Below are 17,094 nucleotides of genomic sequence, written 5' to 3'. Positions count from 1 at the left end.
GTAGTTCCATAGAACTATTTGTTAGTGCTTTATCAATAATGTTGTCTTACCTTATTCTTTTTTTTTTTTTTTTTTTTTTTTTTTTTACAAGTACCTAAGGGAAAGTCTTGCTTCTATACCTCAGGGATGTGAGGAAACTGGAACAGAACTGAAAGCCTAGACAGAACATCTTGGGAGAACACATGCTGGGGATCAAACTTCATTTTGCCAGGCTCCTAATTTAGTGTTTTTCGGGGATGTGGCACCAATCAGCCAGAAGGGAATTGGTCAACTGAAAATTGCCAAGGAACTTTGTTGTAACCCAGATGCTGATGCATTAAATGAAATAAAGAATCGACTAGAGTTTTTTTTTTTGGGGGGGGGGTCAATTGTTGTCTATGCTTTGTATGGCTGGGCCTTCTTTTGGCAATGGGCACAATCAAGGGCTTCTGCAGCGTGATCCTGGTGACTTCTGACTTTTTGTTCTGAAAGACCTATACCCTCAAAATCATACTGATCATGTTCCCAAGGCTGCTGGTCTAAACTACCCTGAACCAAACAGTAACTACTGACAAACTCACTTATTTGCTTTTGCATTTTTTTTGTTCATGTATCTTCTACTCACACTTCTTTTTTCTCCTCTCCCTTCTCTCTTTCTCATTTACGATGACATTAAAATGTCTTTGCTGTTGTAGGTGGTTGCAAGAAGTTCCAATGGGCTTTGCTGCCCCCCCCCCCCGTGGTCCAGAAATAATGCATACAATTGAATTAATTCAGCGAAGGTTATTGAATACCAGTTGCATTTAAGGCCCAAACACAGAGGGGCAAAAATGACTTAAGTTTTTCATACAGCAGAAGATCACAGTAAAGGAGGAATGGTGTGATGTGCATAGCAGTTCTGATAAGGGAGGCTTTGAAGTGCCTAAGTAGGATGCAGCAGCTCTCTCTCTGGGGAAACTAACGCAGTCTCTATAGGTGAGGAGGTGCAGCAAAGAGCTCTGCAGAGTAAATCAGAACTTTCCAGGCAGAGACCGAGAAGCCTTTCAAAGGAGAGCAGCAGCACATTCAAAGGGATGGCATTGGGGGCAGATATGCTGAAAGTCACCATTTAGTTCAGGATGGCATGTTCTTTTATACTTAATGTGTGTGTAGGGGGCTTGATTATTCTTGTTGATCTTTATCCAAATGATTTCCTGCCTTCCTTCATCTCTAGAATTCATTACATCTTTACCAACACCCAACTATATACAGGCTAGGTTTCCTTTAAATAATACAGATTCCTATTCTGAGGGTGAGCTGACCCACTCAGAGTAGCTTTTAACATCAAAGTCCTAAATGGCATCACTGATGCTATCACTGCTAACACATGTGAGTCTTTGTTGGGCTCTGGTAAATTGAGTTTGTGGGACAGAGTCTGTTTTCATTTGCTGTTGAAGACTTTGATCCCAGTCTCTTGGAGGCTTCCCGCTGAGACTCAGCCTTACAGATACTTCTTGCCTTAAGGGATTAGATAAAAGTCCTAGGTGTCCTGCATGTTTTCCAAAGTCCCTTTGTAGGTAAATAATGGTTGTATAGGAGAGATTCTATCTTCCCATGCAGAGCATCGCCAGCATGAGCTAGGGAAAGTTCTGTTCCTTCTTATCTCTTCTGGGCGTTGTCATCCATTATTGCTGCTTCAGTCCCCTTCACCACTGGAGTTGCTTTTCCTTTCTGCAGAGTGGACTTCACTAGACTTCATTTTCCAGAGCCAAAGTGGGCATGACTGTATGCTGATAAAACTTGATTTACAAAATTAGATGGTCAGACTTTTCCTGTATGGCGCATTTGCAGAGACTTGATGTAGGTGATTCAGGTCAACAAGGGATCTCAGATTCAGACTGGAGGATGCTGTCTTTCTTTGATACTATGGCCTCAAGGTCATAAGCAGAGCTATCATCTGCCAAGCAAAATGTACCTGTTGGGAAGAAGGACTGAAAATAAGTGGTGCAAATGATGATGTAGGGTTCCTACACCATACTGAGCTGATAGAGTTGATCAGTTCATTAATCAGGTGACTTATCCACACTACAGACTTCACAGTGGTGAAGGGGATTGAAGCAGCGATGGATGACAATGCCCAGAAAAGATAAGAAGAAACAGAACTTTCCCTAGCTCATGCTGGTGAGACTCTGCATGGGAAGATAGAATCTCTCCTATACAATCATTATTTACCTACAAAGGGACTTTGGAAAACATGCAGGACACCTAGGTCTTTTATCTAATCCCTTAAGGCAAAAGAGCATCTGTAAGGCTTAGTCTCAGCATGAAACTCCCATATCTGGCTGGACTCCAGTTACTCCTCCATTTGTGCTATCTCACTGGTCAGAGTTCCCTTCATTTTCCTTGCCCATGTTGTCTCTGTTTGTACCCTTTGCAGTCATCCCTTGGTCCTTTCTCCTTGTCCCAAAAGATACATCAGCAACTCCTTTGGGGGTCCCTGGGAAGCAATCAAAACTCAGTTGATTATATCATGTTTATTTTTTCCTACTAATTCTGGGTCTAGTGGTCATACCTGACATTCCCCATCAATGTCTACAGATGAATGCACTGTGGGGAAGGCTCAGTGGGAAAAGCTCTTGTCCTGCAATCATGGGACTTGAATTCAGATTCCCCATGACCCTGTAAAACTGGTTGTGGTAACATATTTATGTATAATTCCAAAGCTCTTATGATGAGATGAGAATGAGACAGGGGAAGCCCAGGAAGCTGGGGAACCAAGTAGCCTTGTGTACACAGTGATGAATAATAGATCTTGTCTCAAAGAAGGTAGGGGGCAAAGTTCAGTACCTAGGCTTGCCCCCTGGCACTTGTCTGTGTACACACACACACACACACACACACACCCCTTCACCTCTCCCCTAAATGAAAAGCTTGCTGATGGGTTTATTCTCTGGATTGACATTTTCATTGTAGCACTATAGCCTGGAGTAGGTGCCACAGTAGAGACTTGGTTAGATTTCAGGTAGTCCCCTCCCCACTCTTTGAGATAGGTCTCAGTTTGTAGCCCCATCTTGAATTCATGGCAGTCCTTCTGCCACATCTTCCAAGTACTGGGATTATATGCATGAGCCACTCTGTCCAGCACCAACTTTCTTTTAGTAGCAGAACCAAATCTCTGCAATTCTTCCATCAACTGAGGTTTTTATTTTTTGTTGTTTTTGACAAGACCTCTGCATTGTATGTCTACAACCTGTCATCTTATTTTTCCTTATCAGAGAGTTTCCCTATCATAAGAGGTTGTGACCATATTGTTTTGTGAAAATGAGAATGCTACCAGCTTTCTAATTTTATTCCTTTCCTTATATTTTTGGTTATGGTATTGGTTGCTACCGACTTACGCAATGTGTTTCTTCCCTGGATACTCATCAGTAGGTGTAGTTTTCAACTTGGCACAGCTCAGACTCAAACTTTGAAACTTAAAACAGCTGAGTTGCACAGATGGTCAATAAATCAATCATTGTGGCCATTTTATTGCTAGTAAGGTGATTACCATATTTTGTTCATAGTGACTTTTCTAGTTGATTAAAGTGAAGTTTCATCAGGACATGGTTGAGTTTTCTAGATATGCTAATATATAAAGCAATGAGAGAGGTGTGAACAGAAATATTTTTATAACCACCTTCAATGTTTTAACCATTGATTTCAAGCCTTTTGTGGCCTTCATACTATAATTCAAATTTCCATGCTTTTTACCAAAGTAATTTTTATTAGGTGTATTTTCCAAGCTCGTGTCTTTGTAGAAGTCATTTATTTTTTCTGTTAACCTGAGTGAACATTGATCCTGCTACATTTTTTTTTTTTCCGTGCCTCAAATTGACTTCTATGTGATCTGGGAATGAGACTCTGAGGGTGGCAGAATATGGGAGGTTTATGACTGATGTGTTTCCAGGCCAGGGGAGTCTGAACAGTTGGAGTGGAATTGTTATCTAAGACATTCAAGTCTTTTACTGCCCTGGCAGCAAGATCCATTTTGACTGTGTTTTAAGAAAAACAAGTGAGTGTCTGTTCCCAGTGCTCCTTGCCCAGGACACTGTGCTGCCAGTTTTGCATGCCTCTTGGCTATCAGTAGTCTGTCCTACTGCTTTTGTTGATATCCATGGCCCTCCTCTCTCAGAGAGCTGCTGCCACCTACAGATTGCTTTGATTGCCACATGTGAATAAAAGTTACTCTGCAGCTACTGCTACACATCTGGATGATGACAACCACAGAGGCTGTTTACTTCTTTTGTCTATTCTGTCTCTCAGGAGAACCAATGATTTTGCTTATTATTATTATTTGACAATCTGACTGTTTCCTTTTATAGAACACAGAAAGAAGCTCATACTTATTTGTGAACCGTGTTTACAAATTTGCCTATTCACTAAAATTTGCTATTTTCTGGGTTCTTCAGCATAGCATCACTGTAACAAAATAGCTTATCTAGTCAACCTAATAAGAAGAAGGGTTTATTGGGTTCATGGTTTTTGAGAATTCAATCTGTGATCAATTAGCCACCTTGCTTTGGGATTGTGGTGACAGTGTACATTGTGGTACGATTTTGTGGTGGAACAGACACTTCATGGCCAGGACATGAGAGGGAAGTGAGGGGAAGGAGCTGTGGCCCAGTACTCCCCCTTGGGGCACACACAGTTTATCATCTAAGGACCAAACTCCTCCCCCTCAGCTCCAGCTCAAGGTTTCATGGTTTTTTTAATAGCGCCAACTTGAGGATAAAATATGTAATACCCAGATTTTTTTAGGGGACTTTCAAGAACCTAACTATATATAGTACCAAGTCAGTAGTGGCACTTTAAAGCTTAGTCACTGACTTGGAAATTGTGTAGAGTGGTGAAAAGTTCAAGTCATTAGAACACATCTGGCAGCTGTGGTCAGAGAAGATAACCTTTGTGTTTCCATGGTCATACTGTGAACAAGTGACCTTTTCCTGTTTTATTTAGTTCCTCACTAAAAACAAACCCCCAAACCTGTGTTCCTTTTGTTGGTAATTTTGCTGTTTAAAGTGTCCTTGTTCCTGTGTCCTAGAGCATTGTTTGTGATGTGCTTTTTGGAGAAAATATATCTGATAGAGAAACTTTGATCAGGCCTCAGCAGTGGTGCAGTTGGTTGAGTTCAAGGATACTGAGTGAGAAGTGTCTATCAAATAAGATGTCTTTAAATAGAAACACAAACAAAAAGATGATTTATTGATAGGTTGAAAAAATTTGTGAGCAGAGGCTTACAAGATTCATTTGGGGGTATTGTTTGGTATTTCTTAATTCAGTGTTCAATATCACTTTGTAGAAGATAACTGGTAATACTAAGCATGAACTGTGTACATATTACATTACAGCAGAGATACTGATGTGGAAATAATTTAATGTTATATAAAAATGGAATCAGGAAATGGTGGCACATGCTTGTAATCCTAGTACCCAAAAGGCAGAGGTAAGAGGATCAAGAGTTCCAGGTCATTTTCTGTAACAAGGTCAGTTTGGGCTGCATGAGACCCTTTCTAGAAACAGAAAAAGAATTAGTGGTAATGTATGTTGACTGAGTTTTCTGTCCTGCACAGTTCCCGCAATCATTAAGTCCCAAAGAAATCACACAGAGGTCTACATTAACTATAAACTGATTGGCCCATTAGCTCAGGCTTCTTATTAACTCTTTTTTAAAAAATATTTATTTGTTTATTCTATATACAATATTCTGTTTGTGTGTATTCCTGCAGGCCAGAAAAGGGCACCAGACCTCAATTCAGATGGTTGTGAGCCACAAGTGGTTGCTGGGAATTGAACTCAGGACTTTTGAAAGAGCAGGCAATGCTCCTAACCGCTGAGCCATCTCTCCATCCCTTCTTATTAACTCTTATAACTGATGTTAGCCCATTATTCTTGTCTGTGTTAGCCATGTGGCCAGTACCTTTTTCAGCAGGGCAGTCACATCTTGCTGCTTCTGTGGTCGGGTCAGGACTGCTGAGGAATGGGCTTCCTCCTTCCCAGAATTCTCCTGTTATTATTGACCTACTTCTACTTCTTGTCTGGTTGTCCCACCCATACTTCCTGCCTAACTACTGACCAATCAGCATTTTATTAAAATATAATTGACAGAATATAGACATTTGTCCTACACCAAATGTACTTGCCTAACATGTGAAAGGCCCATCCAGCACACAGCACCACACATACCCCCCCACATAAACACACACACATAGCACACATACCCTACCACACACAGACACACATACCAACACACAACATACACATATAATCAGAGAAAAAGAAAAGTGGTTTGTTCTTGGATTATGGTGCTGTATTCATGTTGTGGTCTTGCTTACTTTGTTTCTTTGTGGAGCTGGGGATCAAACCCAAGCTCTCATGCATACTATGTAGATACTCTTGTCCTGAGTTACACACAAGCCCTGTTTGCATTTTAACAGGTGGACTTCTCTTCCAGGAGTAACTAGCATGGTCAGCTCAGGAGCTATGAGTGCCTCTGGGAACCTAATGGACTTCCTTGATGAGCCTTTCCCTGATGTGGGGACCTATGAGGACTTTCACACCATAGACTGGCTGAGGGAAAAGTCCCGGGACACTGACAGACACAGAAAGGTAGGTGGTACTAGGCTAAATGAGTCTTTTTTAAAAAAATTATTTATTTATTTATTATGTATACAATGTTCTGTATGCCTGCAGGCCAGAAGAGGGACCAGATCTCATAGATGGTTGTGAGCCACCATGTGGTTGCTGGGAATTTAACTCAGGACCTTTGGAAGAGCAGCCTGTGCTCTTAACCTCTGAGCCATCTCTCCATCCCCCCTAAATGAGTCTTTACTGATAGTTCCACAATGCTTCCATCTGCAGGTTATAATCTGAGCCTGAGGCTGTGCATCATGTGTTGGTTCCACAGCAGGAAAGATCTAGTAGAGGAAGCAGAGACAAAGACTGAGAGTTACAATATCAGGTACTTTGGGTAGAAATATGACCAGTGTAAACAACAAAGGGACCCTGAAATCAGACACATTTGGATCACCTCTTGCCCTTGACATCTTCATAGTGGTTGAGTTTGAGGCTGTCATTTCTGGGCCTCATTTACTCATTAATCCTTGAGAAAAAAGTGATGACATTGGAGATCGGATGAGATTGTATGTGTGTGTGTGTGTGTGTGTGTGTGTGTGTGTGTGTGTATAAGTGTGTTATCATGCTGCCAGATATCTAGTGTATACTAGAATATGGCAAATGCTATGGACTGATTTATGAGGGATGATTAGAGAGTTTTTTTTTCAGAGAGGTAAGATTTTAATTTGTTCTCTCAAAGTGACCAAGAATTTGGTAGTCAGAGAAAGGGAAAAGATCTTAAATATCAGGAGTGTTTTTTTTTTTAAAGTCTCAGACACATGAAAGAATGTGACACCTTCAGATCATTCCAGGGAATCCTGGGTTTGTTGGAGGATTCCCAGAAGGAGATGAATAGAGATGCGCCTAGAAGAGTATGCTATGGGGCTGTGTGAGGAATGATTAAATAACCCATGGGGAGGAGTTGGTGAAGGCTGCAGAGGACAGTAGGGAGGTACTGCAGAGAGACAAGCAGGAAGCTTAGGAGTGTGGTCACAAGGAAGGAAGAGTTCTTACTGGATGCTGAAAAAAAAAGATGCCTATGGGATCATGATCAAGCCGTGTTGGGCTTTAGAGGAGGGAGCAGAGTGAAATGGAGACATAGAACCATAGTTTCCTGTCACACAAGGTGGGGCGTTTGCTAATGAGTGGAGGAAGGGGAGCAGCAGGGGCTTGGAAACAGCATGCTGTGCAGCTCAGTGTGAGGTTAGGGCTCACCTTGGAGAGTGAGAGAGCCCTAGCCTGCAGATGGTTGCTGAAGCTTGAGACATGGCCAAGATGACTTGGGCACTTAGAGAGAGATGTGGTGGTGGAAACCGGACCCTGGAAAGTTAGGGTACACGTTTTGCGTGTAGAGGGAGGCAGATTGGAATCAGAGCCAAAGACTTGGAAGAAGAAGACAGGAATGAAATAGGAAACCAAGAATACGTTGGGGGATGAGGATGTTCGAGGAGCGTGAAGCAGACAAGGGTGAAATAGGAAACCAAGAATAGGTGGGGGGGGATGATGATGTTCGAGGAGTGTAGGGCTCCCCCAGAATGGGGGAGGGAAAGAGGTATGCTATAAAAATGCCATAATGGTCTATGAAGAGTTAGAGTATCCCTAAAAGAGTACTTAATTAAAAATCCATATTGAATCTGATTATCTGAAATCCATTTTGAAGGGAGACACTGATTCCGCGCTGCATCCATATAGCCTTGTGAACTAGAAAGCCCACTTAATCAGTCTTGCATTGCTGCAAGAACAGTGTGACTGGGAATTTGTTTCCTGAGGAATCCACTTCAGAAAAAGAAGCAGGAAATGGACTTGTGTTCTGATCAACTGCTTTGTGTATTTTCTTTTTAGATAACCAGCAAAAGTAAGGAGTCAATCTGGGAGTTCATCAAGAGCCTGTTGGATGCGTGGTCAGGATGGGTGGTGATGTTACTCATCGGGCTGCTTGCAGGTATGGGCAAGATATGTATGTGTGCTGTACTCCTAGTACCCCCACATTCCAGATGTTTAGGAGACACTGAAGCTATGGAGTATCTTCTGTGTCAATGTAAGAGATTTATTGATTGAAAATACCTGAATGAATTTTTTTTCTAGAATCTACCAAGACTAAGGCAGGAGCCTGACCCTAACTGTGGCATCACAGACCAAAACAGAGATAGCTCACAAAGCAAGTGTGAACTTCTGGAAAGTTGTAATTAACAGCGCTATTTGGCTGTGTGCACACACTGCATAGATTTATGACTACCCTGGGTTTTTACCGAAAGCACACATTTTATATTCTGTTATACCTAGCCATGTATGGGGTTACAAAATATGGAAGCATTATAATTTTGAAGCATCAAGCATCACTTATGGTGGGCTTTTCCTACTACGTGAAAGCCCTGAAATGCATGATTGAGCATGCTGTGACATTCAAAATAATGTTAACCACCCACAGGATCCAAGGTGAATCCAGGACAGTTGCATCTAGACTATACACTGTTCCAACCCTTAGAGGCTTCTCATCTTCCACTGTCATAGTCTCAGTGCCATTTTGTAGATAGTAGATATTTGGCTGTTTGTGGTAGTCGTTTGCTGAAGTTAGCTTCTTTTTCTAGAAGGCTATGAAGATTGGTATTAAACAGCATTCCTGGAGAAAACACTATGATGGTGTAAAGACCTCTTTTCCCTTTATGATTCTAATGTTGTAACTGGAGGCAGCAAACCCTTAGAAAGCTAGTTCTGTGGACACAGTAAAAAGTGAAGGAAGGTACAGAATGAAGGGGTTTTGAAGATAGGCACATCCAGTGTTCTTCGGAGCAAGATCTAGAAAGTAGCACCGTTTTCCCTTGGCTCTAATGGTGGGGAGGACTCGGGTGTTCAACTGCCTGGATGGATGTTCCCTTGGTTTTATTTGGGATCCCCTCACAGAGGAATCACACTTCTCCTCTGCATAACTAATTTACCACAACTTACCATAAGGCGGCACTGTTGCACCACAGACCAAAGCAGAGAAGGTTCACAAAACAACTTGCATCAGCAAAGGAGATTGGATAAAGAATAATGTGACTGTGAACGGTTGAAAAATGATGGATTTGGGGGTGATCATCAGATCTTGCTCACATGTCACTTTCCACTTGAAACTTTCTCTGATCATTTCTCTAAAAAAAAAAAATCACATCTTCCTCTCATTGAGCCTCTCTCACCAGTTTTAGTTTCTCTCTCTTTCTCTCCCTGTCTCTGTCTCTCTGTGTGTAACAGCTTTACTGAATTATACTACACATATTGCATGATTAACCCATTGAAAGTGTACAATTAAGTGGTTTTTAGTATACTTACACAGTTTGCAATTATCATCATGACCAATTTTAGAACAATTTTATCATTCCCACCTGAATATTATCTGCACCTTTTAGCTATGGAAGGATCTAAACCATTACCAGTCTACTTCCTTTCACTGGAGATTTGTCTGTTCTGGACATTCCATGTAAATGGAATTGAACATTATGTGTGTCTTTTGAAGTGGACCCAGGTCCAGATGCCTGGCCCGACCTTAACTGTGACACAAAAGCTAGATGACAAGACCTTTTCTTTCTCGTACATAAACTAGTTGAAGTAACACACATATGTATAAACGCATATACATACACACACACATATATATACATGCATACCCCTACATGCATAACCCCCCCCACACACACACACATTGTTCTGTGGGCCTGGATATACCTTTAGGACTTAGTAGCAAGAGGGATACAAATAAGACAGTCAGGGAAGAATGCATACTATGAAAGGAAAAAAAAAAGGTTTAGGGTCAAGCTTTGAAGAAATATCCCCCTTAGAGAACAGGGTGGAGGAGCATGAAAGATCAAGGGAGACAGAAAATCCGAAAGCAAGGGGGAAACCAGGAGAACTAAACTTTGCAGAAGCTATGAGCTTCTGGAGGAAAAGAATGCTTGGCAATTTCAAATGATGCCAAGAGGCCTAAAACTAGGGTTGGCAACCTTTCTATCAACGCTAGCAAATAAGTGTTTTTGGCTTTTTGAGCTATGTAGTTTCTGTCTCTATACTTCATCTCTGCTACTGTAGCAGGAAGCCAGAGTCAGCATCCAGTGATAAAGTGTGGCTGTGCTGAGTTAAAGCTTTAGTAACAAAAAGGCAGTGGGCTACAAGTGGCCTCTTGGTTGTGTGCTGTATGACCTGTTCCGGATAATGAAGACTGGGTACAGGCTATTGCTTTCCTAGTAGGAGAGAATGAACTAGACTGAAGGAAAGAAGAGAGAAGGGAAGCTCCAGGACAGTGTCTGGAGGTGAAGTGGACTAGGGGTGACTTAAATGTTGATGAGAAAGAGCCATTGGAGAGGGAAGGGTTGTTTACTTGCTTATGTGTTTAGTGCATGTGATGTGAATTATGCGTATGTTGTGTGTGTGTGTGAGTGTGTGTGTGAGTGTACCCACCAGTACATACGTATTTTGAGGCCAGACAAAGATGTCTTCCTGTGTTTATTTCTAGCGTATTCCCTCCAGGCAGGATCTCTTACTGCATCTGAAGCTTTTTCTTTAGGCTAGGCTGGCTATCCAGGGAGCTTCCGGTATCTCCATTTTGCCTCCCTCAACACTGGGGATATAGGTACACATGTCCAGGTTTTATGTAGGTGTTGGGATTTGAACTCAGGTCCTTATGATTGCATAAAAAGCAGTCTTATCTCCTGAGTCATCTTCCTAATTTGAGGATAATTTTTCAAGTTGTATATTGACACTAAAAAACTCAGAGAGTGATGACTGAATCCTAAACTTTCATCTGTCCTCACAACTTAAGAGAATGGACCCACATAGCCCTGCTACCCGATTTGAGGCCCTAGGGCCTTTGTGGCTCTTTGGGATGCCCACTGACTGGCTCATGCCATAAATGCTCAGGTGACTTCCAGGTGAATGAAAGCAGCTGTCATTTTTAGTGGCAGTAGCATGGGTGTACACTCAGCTTTGGGAATGCCCTGTCTTCTTTCCATGTGGCAATTCTTCTCCATGATTTATTCTTTGTCTAGGTACCTTGGCTGGGGTCATCGATCTCGCTGTTGACTGGATGACAGACCTGAAGGAGGGTGTCTGTCTGTCTGCTTTCTGGTACAGTCATGAGCAGTGCTGCTGGACCTCCAATGAGACCACTTTCGAGGACAGGGACAAGTGTCCCCTGTGGCAGAAGTGGTCAGAGCTTCTGTTGAGCCAGTCAGAGGTGTGTATCTGTGTAGGATCTTGGGACCACCATAATCCCAAATTCCTGAACACCCATGATTTCACCTTCAGATTATATTTTCTGGCTTAAATAGTGCTGTTGCTTGCTTTCATTGAGTTCTGCGGCTGCTCAGAATTTACTCAGAAAGCCCTTGCTGACCTTGGAGCCCTTTGCTCATGGGCATTATATGTGTATTTTAGGGTGCCCCTTTCTTTCTTTCCTCTCTCCCTCACTTTGTCTGTCTTTTCTCTCTTCCTGTCTCCCCTATCTCTTTACTGATTTTCAGATGTGTTCTCACACTATAGCCCACCCTGGCTTGGAACTCACAGTAATTCTCCTACTTCAGCTTCTCAAGTTCTGAGATTTCAGGCATGAACTATCACAGCTGGTATATTTGCCTTTTTCTTACCAAAGGTAGTTTCTTCTTTGTGCTGAAGAAATGGAGTTGATTTTTATGTTTTAAGCCTGAAGAAAAGGTTTTTTATCAGTTTATAAAGTAACAGTTTCAGGGAGCCAGTTTATACTTCATTAGATCTGTAGCACGAATAATAGAAACCAGGGGTTCAAGCTGAGGATCAGAAAAGCAAAGCAGCCAGCCACCAGCTCTTACATCTACCTCAGATCCAAACGGGCAATCCTGTCTCCACAAGTCATCAGACTGAGACCGAGCATGACCCCTGTCTCCTCCCCTTTTATATTCCTCTCTAGTGCTGGTATTAAAGCTGTGCACTACCACTGCCTGGCCTCTATGGCTGACTAGTATGGCTGCTGGGATTAAAGGTGTGTACCAAAACTGCCTGGCCTGTATGGCTGACTAGTGTGGCTGCTGGGATTAAAGGTGTGTACCACCACTCCCTGTCCTGTATGACTGACTAGTGTGGTTGCTTTGCATTCTGCTCTTCAGGCAAACTTTATTTATTAAAACACAAATAATATACCACTATAAGATCTTTCCACAGAAAGCACAATTCAGTAGCTTTGGTCACAGTCACAGAATTATGTAATGATCACCATGGTCAATTTTGGAATATTTTTATCCATAACCTTCCCTCAAAATCTGCCTGTTCTGCTCCAGAGTCATTAATTAATAGTCCCAAACAACTGCCAATGACCTTTCTGTCTCTACAAATTTCCCCCTTCTAAACAGTTCAGTTAAATGAATCCATGACTTTGTGGATTTTGTGGATATTGTGTTACTTAGCATATTGTTTTCCAAGTTGCTTCATGCTGTAGCCTAAGTCAGCATTTGCTTCCTTTTCATTGCTGTATGATACTCCATTGTATGGCTAGGCTGCATATTATTTGATGAACATGTGTTCTTGTTTTTGACTAGCATGACAATGTCACCATGAACATCTGTGTTCCAGGTGGGAGCATATATTCATCTCCTTTGGGTATAGGTGTAAACTCTGGGAGAGAGGTGATCCCTAGATTTAACATTTTGAAGAACTGGTAGGATGGTTTCCAAAGTGGATGCACTTATTTGCATTCCCATGAGCAATATACGAGGGTCCTGATTGGCTTACCTACTTTACAACACTTGCTAGCATCTGCTTTCATTGTAGCTAACCTAGTGCGTGTGAAATAGCGTTTCATTTTGGTTTCTGTTATCTTCCATCGAACTTTTCTGACCCAATCAGAAGATGCTTCTGTGAAAAGCAGGTCTGGGGCACATGAATATATGGGTGACCCACAGATCTAGTACTTACCGTCATGGCATTTAGAAATTCAGATTGTCATGCCTATTTTGCCGAGACAGAGGCCAGCCTAGTCTCCATAGTAAGACTCTGACTCAATAAAAGGATGATGAAGAGGGTCATTGATTGATCAAGGCCAGGTGAAAGGAGCTAGGTAACAAGCTTTACATTAGGGGTAATAGGACAACTGTAAAAGTTAGAGTATGTTGGGAGGGTATCTGTAATCTTTTTGAACGTCTCCTTTCCCTGTTTCTTTTGACTGACTTTCATAGCTGAAGACATTTGCAATGTACTTTGCCATTTTACTAAACCTTTCTCTTGATGGAATATTCCCTCACATCTCAGAAGCAGTCAGGAGTCTTGAGATCTCACACATTCTTGCCATTATTTCCAGAAAGAAATTATATACTTGGGTTGATGAGCATGGGCAGATGGGCTTGGCTGACTGCCACCTTTTTCCTACTTGCAACATGTGTTCCAGGGGAAATAGAGGTGCCTATCTTTTCAACTGGCTGTAAGATTTATTCTTTGTTTCAAAGAATTGCTCTTTAAAAGAGTGAGAAGTTCATTTCAGCCTTCAAAATGTACTTATTTAAGTGGATGAAAGGTATTCCTTGGGCTGATTTCTCACTATATAGTGTGTGAAATATGTGGCCACATTGCAGTCTCCAGGAACATGTCCCTACATTTAATAGGCACATATGTGGTCATGGCCATGGCCTGGCAGATAGGTAGGTGATCTTTTCCTTTTCTCTTGCATGAATAATCCAGATGGTGAGAAGAAGCTGAAGCCTTGAGAAAGGATAAAGTGCCCAGACTGTGTGCTTGTATCAGAAAAGGAAAGACTAGCTACTTTGGAGTAAATAGTCCAGTACATTTTTCTGAAGAGGGTGTTCAAGCAGCTCCCTTCTAGGACTGCCTGTCACATGTTAGCACTTGCTGGAATCTTCCAGAGGCTTGTTAAAATACACTGGGCTGTGTGCCTTTGTGAAGTATCTGATTTGGCAGCCCAAGGGTAGGGCCCACAGGTTATGTTTCTGCCAGCCTCCCAGGTGATGCTGGTGCTCTAGTCCACGGACCACACTTAGAGGAGCAATCTTCTCAAACACAGAACTGAAGCTTATTCACTGCTCCGGGTGTGGCTGTAATGAAAACAAAGAGAGGCCATCCCACCACAGACAAGACAAAACAAATCATACAGAGTACCACAGGCAGCGTTTTGTGCGCCACACCTTTTATTAACTACAGCGCAAGTGGTGATTACAACCCAGCATCCTTGCTTTCCATTCCTGCTGAGATTTCATATACTGGAAGGCTTGTGTAAATAGCTCCTGGAGAAACACCTGATGCTGTTTGTGTGTAGTGACTATAGCAATAGCAACACCTGGTGCTTTTCTTTATGCAGGCCTGGCAGGAACCTCTCTGAGCCCATCAGAACTTTGCTTTCCTAATGGAGATGGTGGGGTTGGGTACATTACTCAGGTCTGCTATGGTTCACCGCTTCTTCCTTCTTTTGTGTCTGCTCTTTAGGGTGCCAGTGCTTACATTCTGAATTACTTAATGTACATTCTGTGGGCATTGCTGTTTGCATTTCTGGCCGTCTCCCTGGTACGTGTATTTGCACCATACGCCTGTGGCTCTGGCATACCTGAGGTAAGTTGTAGCTGAAGTCTTGTGTACCAGCTATGATCTCCACAATAAGCTTACTAGATAGGCACTGTTCACTCACTTAGTAGTTAAGAAAACTAAAATAAAAACTGGTTAAGTAACTTCCCTAAAGTCTTTAATCTGGCAAGCTGTGAGTTGAACCCAGCAGTCTGGCTTCACAATGAGTACTGTATTTAGCAGTTTGGGTCTGTTGCTTCTCAAATGATTAGACCTCTGCCTTGGAAGCCAAGATAAACTCTTAAAGCCTGAAGAATCTGGGATCACAAAGCATCCATGTAAAATTGCTACTGTAGTAACTCTATGATGTAATGTGAAAAGCAGAAAGTAGTGGAGGAGCACTCCTGGGAAAGTTTGCTGGTGATCAGGGAGCTTTTGCCCTGTTTGTTTTTCTGGTGATAGGGTAATAGGAGTCTTTAAAAAATTAATTCTGGGGGCTGGAAAGGTGGCTCAGAGGTTAAGAGCACTGACTGCCCTTCCAGAGGTCCTGAGTTCAATTCCCAGCAACCACATACATGGTGGCTTACAACTATCTGTAAAGAAATCCGGTGCCCTCTTCTGGTGTGTAAACATACATGCAGTCAGAGCACTGTATGTATAAATAAATATAAAATTAAATATAAATAAAATCTTAAAAAATTAATTCTGCTTTCAGTGCATGCACTGAGACTATGCCCATGTGAATATACAGCTCTTATAAATAATTTTCAGCAATCTGATGTAACCACTGTATCAAGGAAGTGACTTCATCATTCACTGAGATCAAACATGAAGCCTGGGAGAATCTGCTGGGTAGAATGATAGTAACTGAGCTGACTCCTGAAGGATGCAAAATGAAAACCAGAAATCATAAAATGTCTTTCAGGTTCTCTCTCGTTAGAATATTTGCATTGCTCTTATGTGGCAGTGGAGAGGGTAAGGTGAGGGTAGAGTTATGGACTGATAGTGGCACTGGGTCCCTGTTACCCTCTTGAAAGATTTATTTATCTTTGGGTATTGTGTTCCATGTACCTCAGGCTATCCACAAGCTTACAATGTAGCAGAAGATGACCTTGAATTACTTATGCTCCTTCCTCAATTTTCCAGGTGCTGGGATTGCAAATATGGACTACCAGGCCAGGTTTATGTGTTGCTGGGGTTTGAACCCAGAGCTTTGTGCATCCTAGGAAAATACTCTCCTGACTTAACTACATTCCCAGGCCAGTTTACCCAGTGTTGTGCCTTCCCACACCGATGCTGGTCTCGGCAGTTCACACAAAGGGGCAGAAGATATCAGGAAGGTGTACTGAACAACGTACAATATAGACTTGTTTCAAGGAAAAGAGTAAAAATATGTATTGATACACCTTACTGAATTTTTGGCTGTTTATTTTGTCATATTAATTCAAGATCATCCAGTCAAGCTGCTTTACCACCTGCCTTAGTCAGTGTTCGCTTACCATCAAGATACCATGACCATGGCAACTATTTTTTTTCCTTCAGTTTTTCAATACAGGATTTCTCAGTGTAACAGCTCTGACTGTCCTGGAACTTGCTTTGCAGACCAGGCTGGCCTCGAACTCACAGAGATCCACCTGCCTCTGCCTCCTGAGTACTGGGATTAAAGGTGTGCGCCACCACTGCCTGGCCCGTAGCAACTCTTACAAAGGAAAGCATTTATTTGGGGCTGTCTTACACTTCCAGAGATTTAGTCCATTATCAACATGTTGGGGAGTATGGTGGCAGGCCGACAGACAAAGTGCTGGAGAAGTAGCTGAGAGTTCTGCATCCAAAAAAGAAAGAACTACCAGACTCAGCTTGTGCTCTTGAAACCTCAAAGCCCATCTCCCAGTGGCATAATTCCTCCAGCAAGGCCAAACTTTATAACCCATCCCAAGTAGTTCCAATCCCTGATGACTAATCATTAAAACATAT

The 17,094-nt window shown here is 42.1% G+C and overlaps 1 protein-coding gene across 4 annotated transcripts in view; it reads left to right on the top strand.

The window, feature by feature from the left end:
• Positions 1-17,094, top strand: part of Clcn4 (chloride voltage-gated channel 4) — a 73,531-nt gene that overhangs the window by 24,238 nt on the left and 32,199 nt on the right. For 3 of the 4 annotated variants that reach the window (XM_038315986.1, XM_038315987.1, XM_038315988.1), the window contains exons 3-6: positions 6,435-6,606; positions 8,455-8,554; positions 11,631-11,818; positions 15,046-15,168. In XM_038315986.1, the coding sequence (XP_038171914.1) occupies positions 6,435-6,606; positions 8,455-8,554; positions 11,631-11,818; positions 15,046-15,168 (583 nt within the window). The remainder of the gene's footprint in view (positions 1-6,434; positions 6,607-8,454; positions 8,555-11,630; positions 11,819-15,045; positions 15,169-17,094) is intronic. The other variant, XM_038315990.1, reaches the window with a different exon arrangement.

The sequence above is a fragment of the Arvicola amphibius genome, chromosome X (assembly GCF_903992535.2).
Source record: "Arvicola amphibius chromosome X, mArvAmp1.2, whole genome shotgun sequence".
Classification (NCBI taxonomy): Eukaryota; Metazoa; Chordata; class Mammalia; order Rodentia; family Cricetidae; genus Arvicola; species Arvicola amphibius.
Note: the sequence above shows the minus strand (reverse complement) of the source record. Positions and strands in the feature narration are given on the sequence as shown.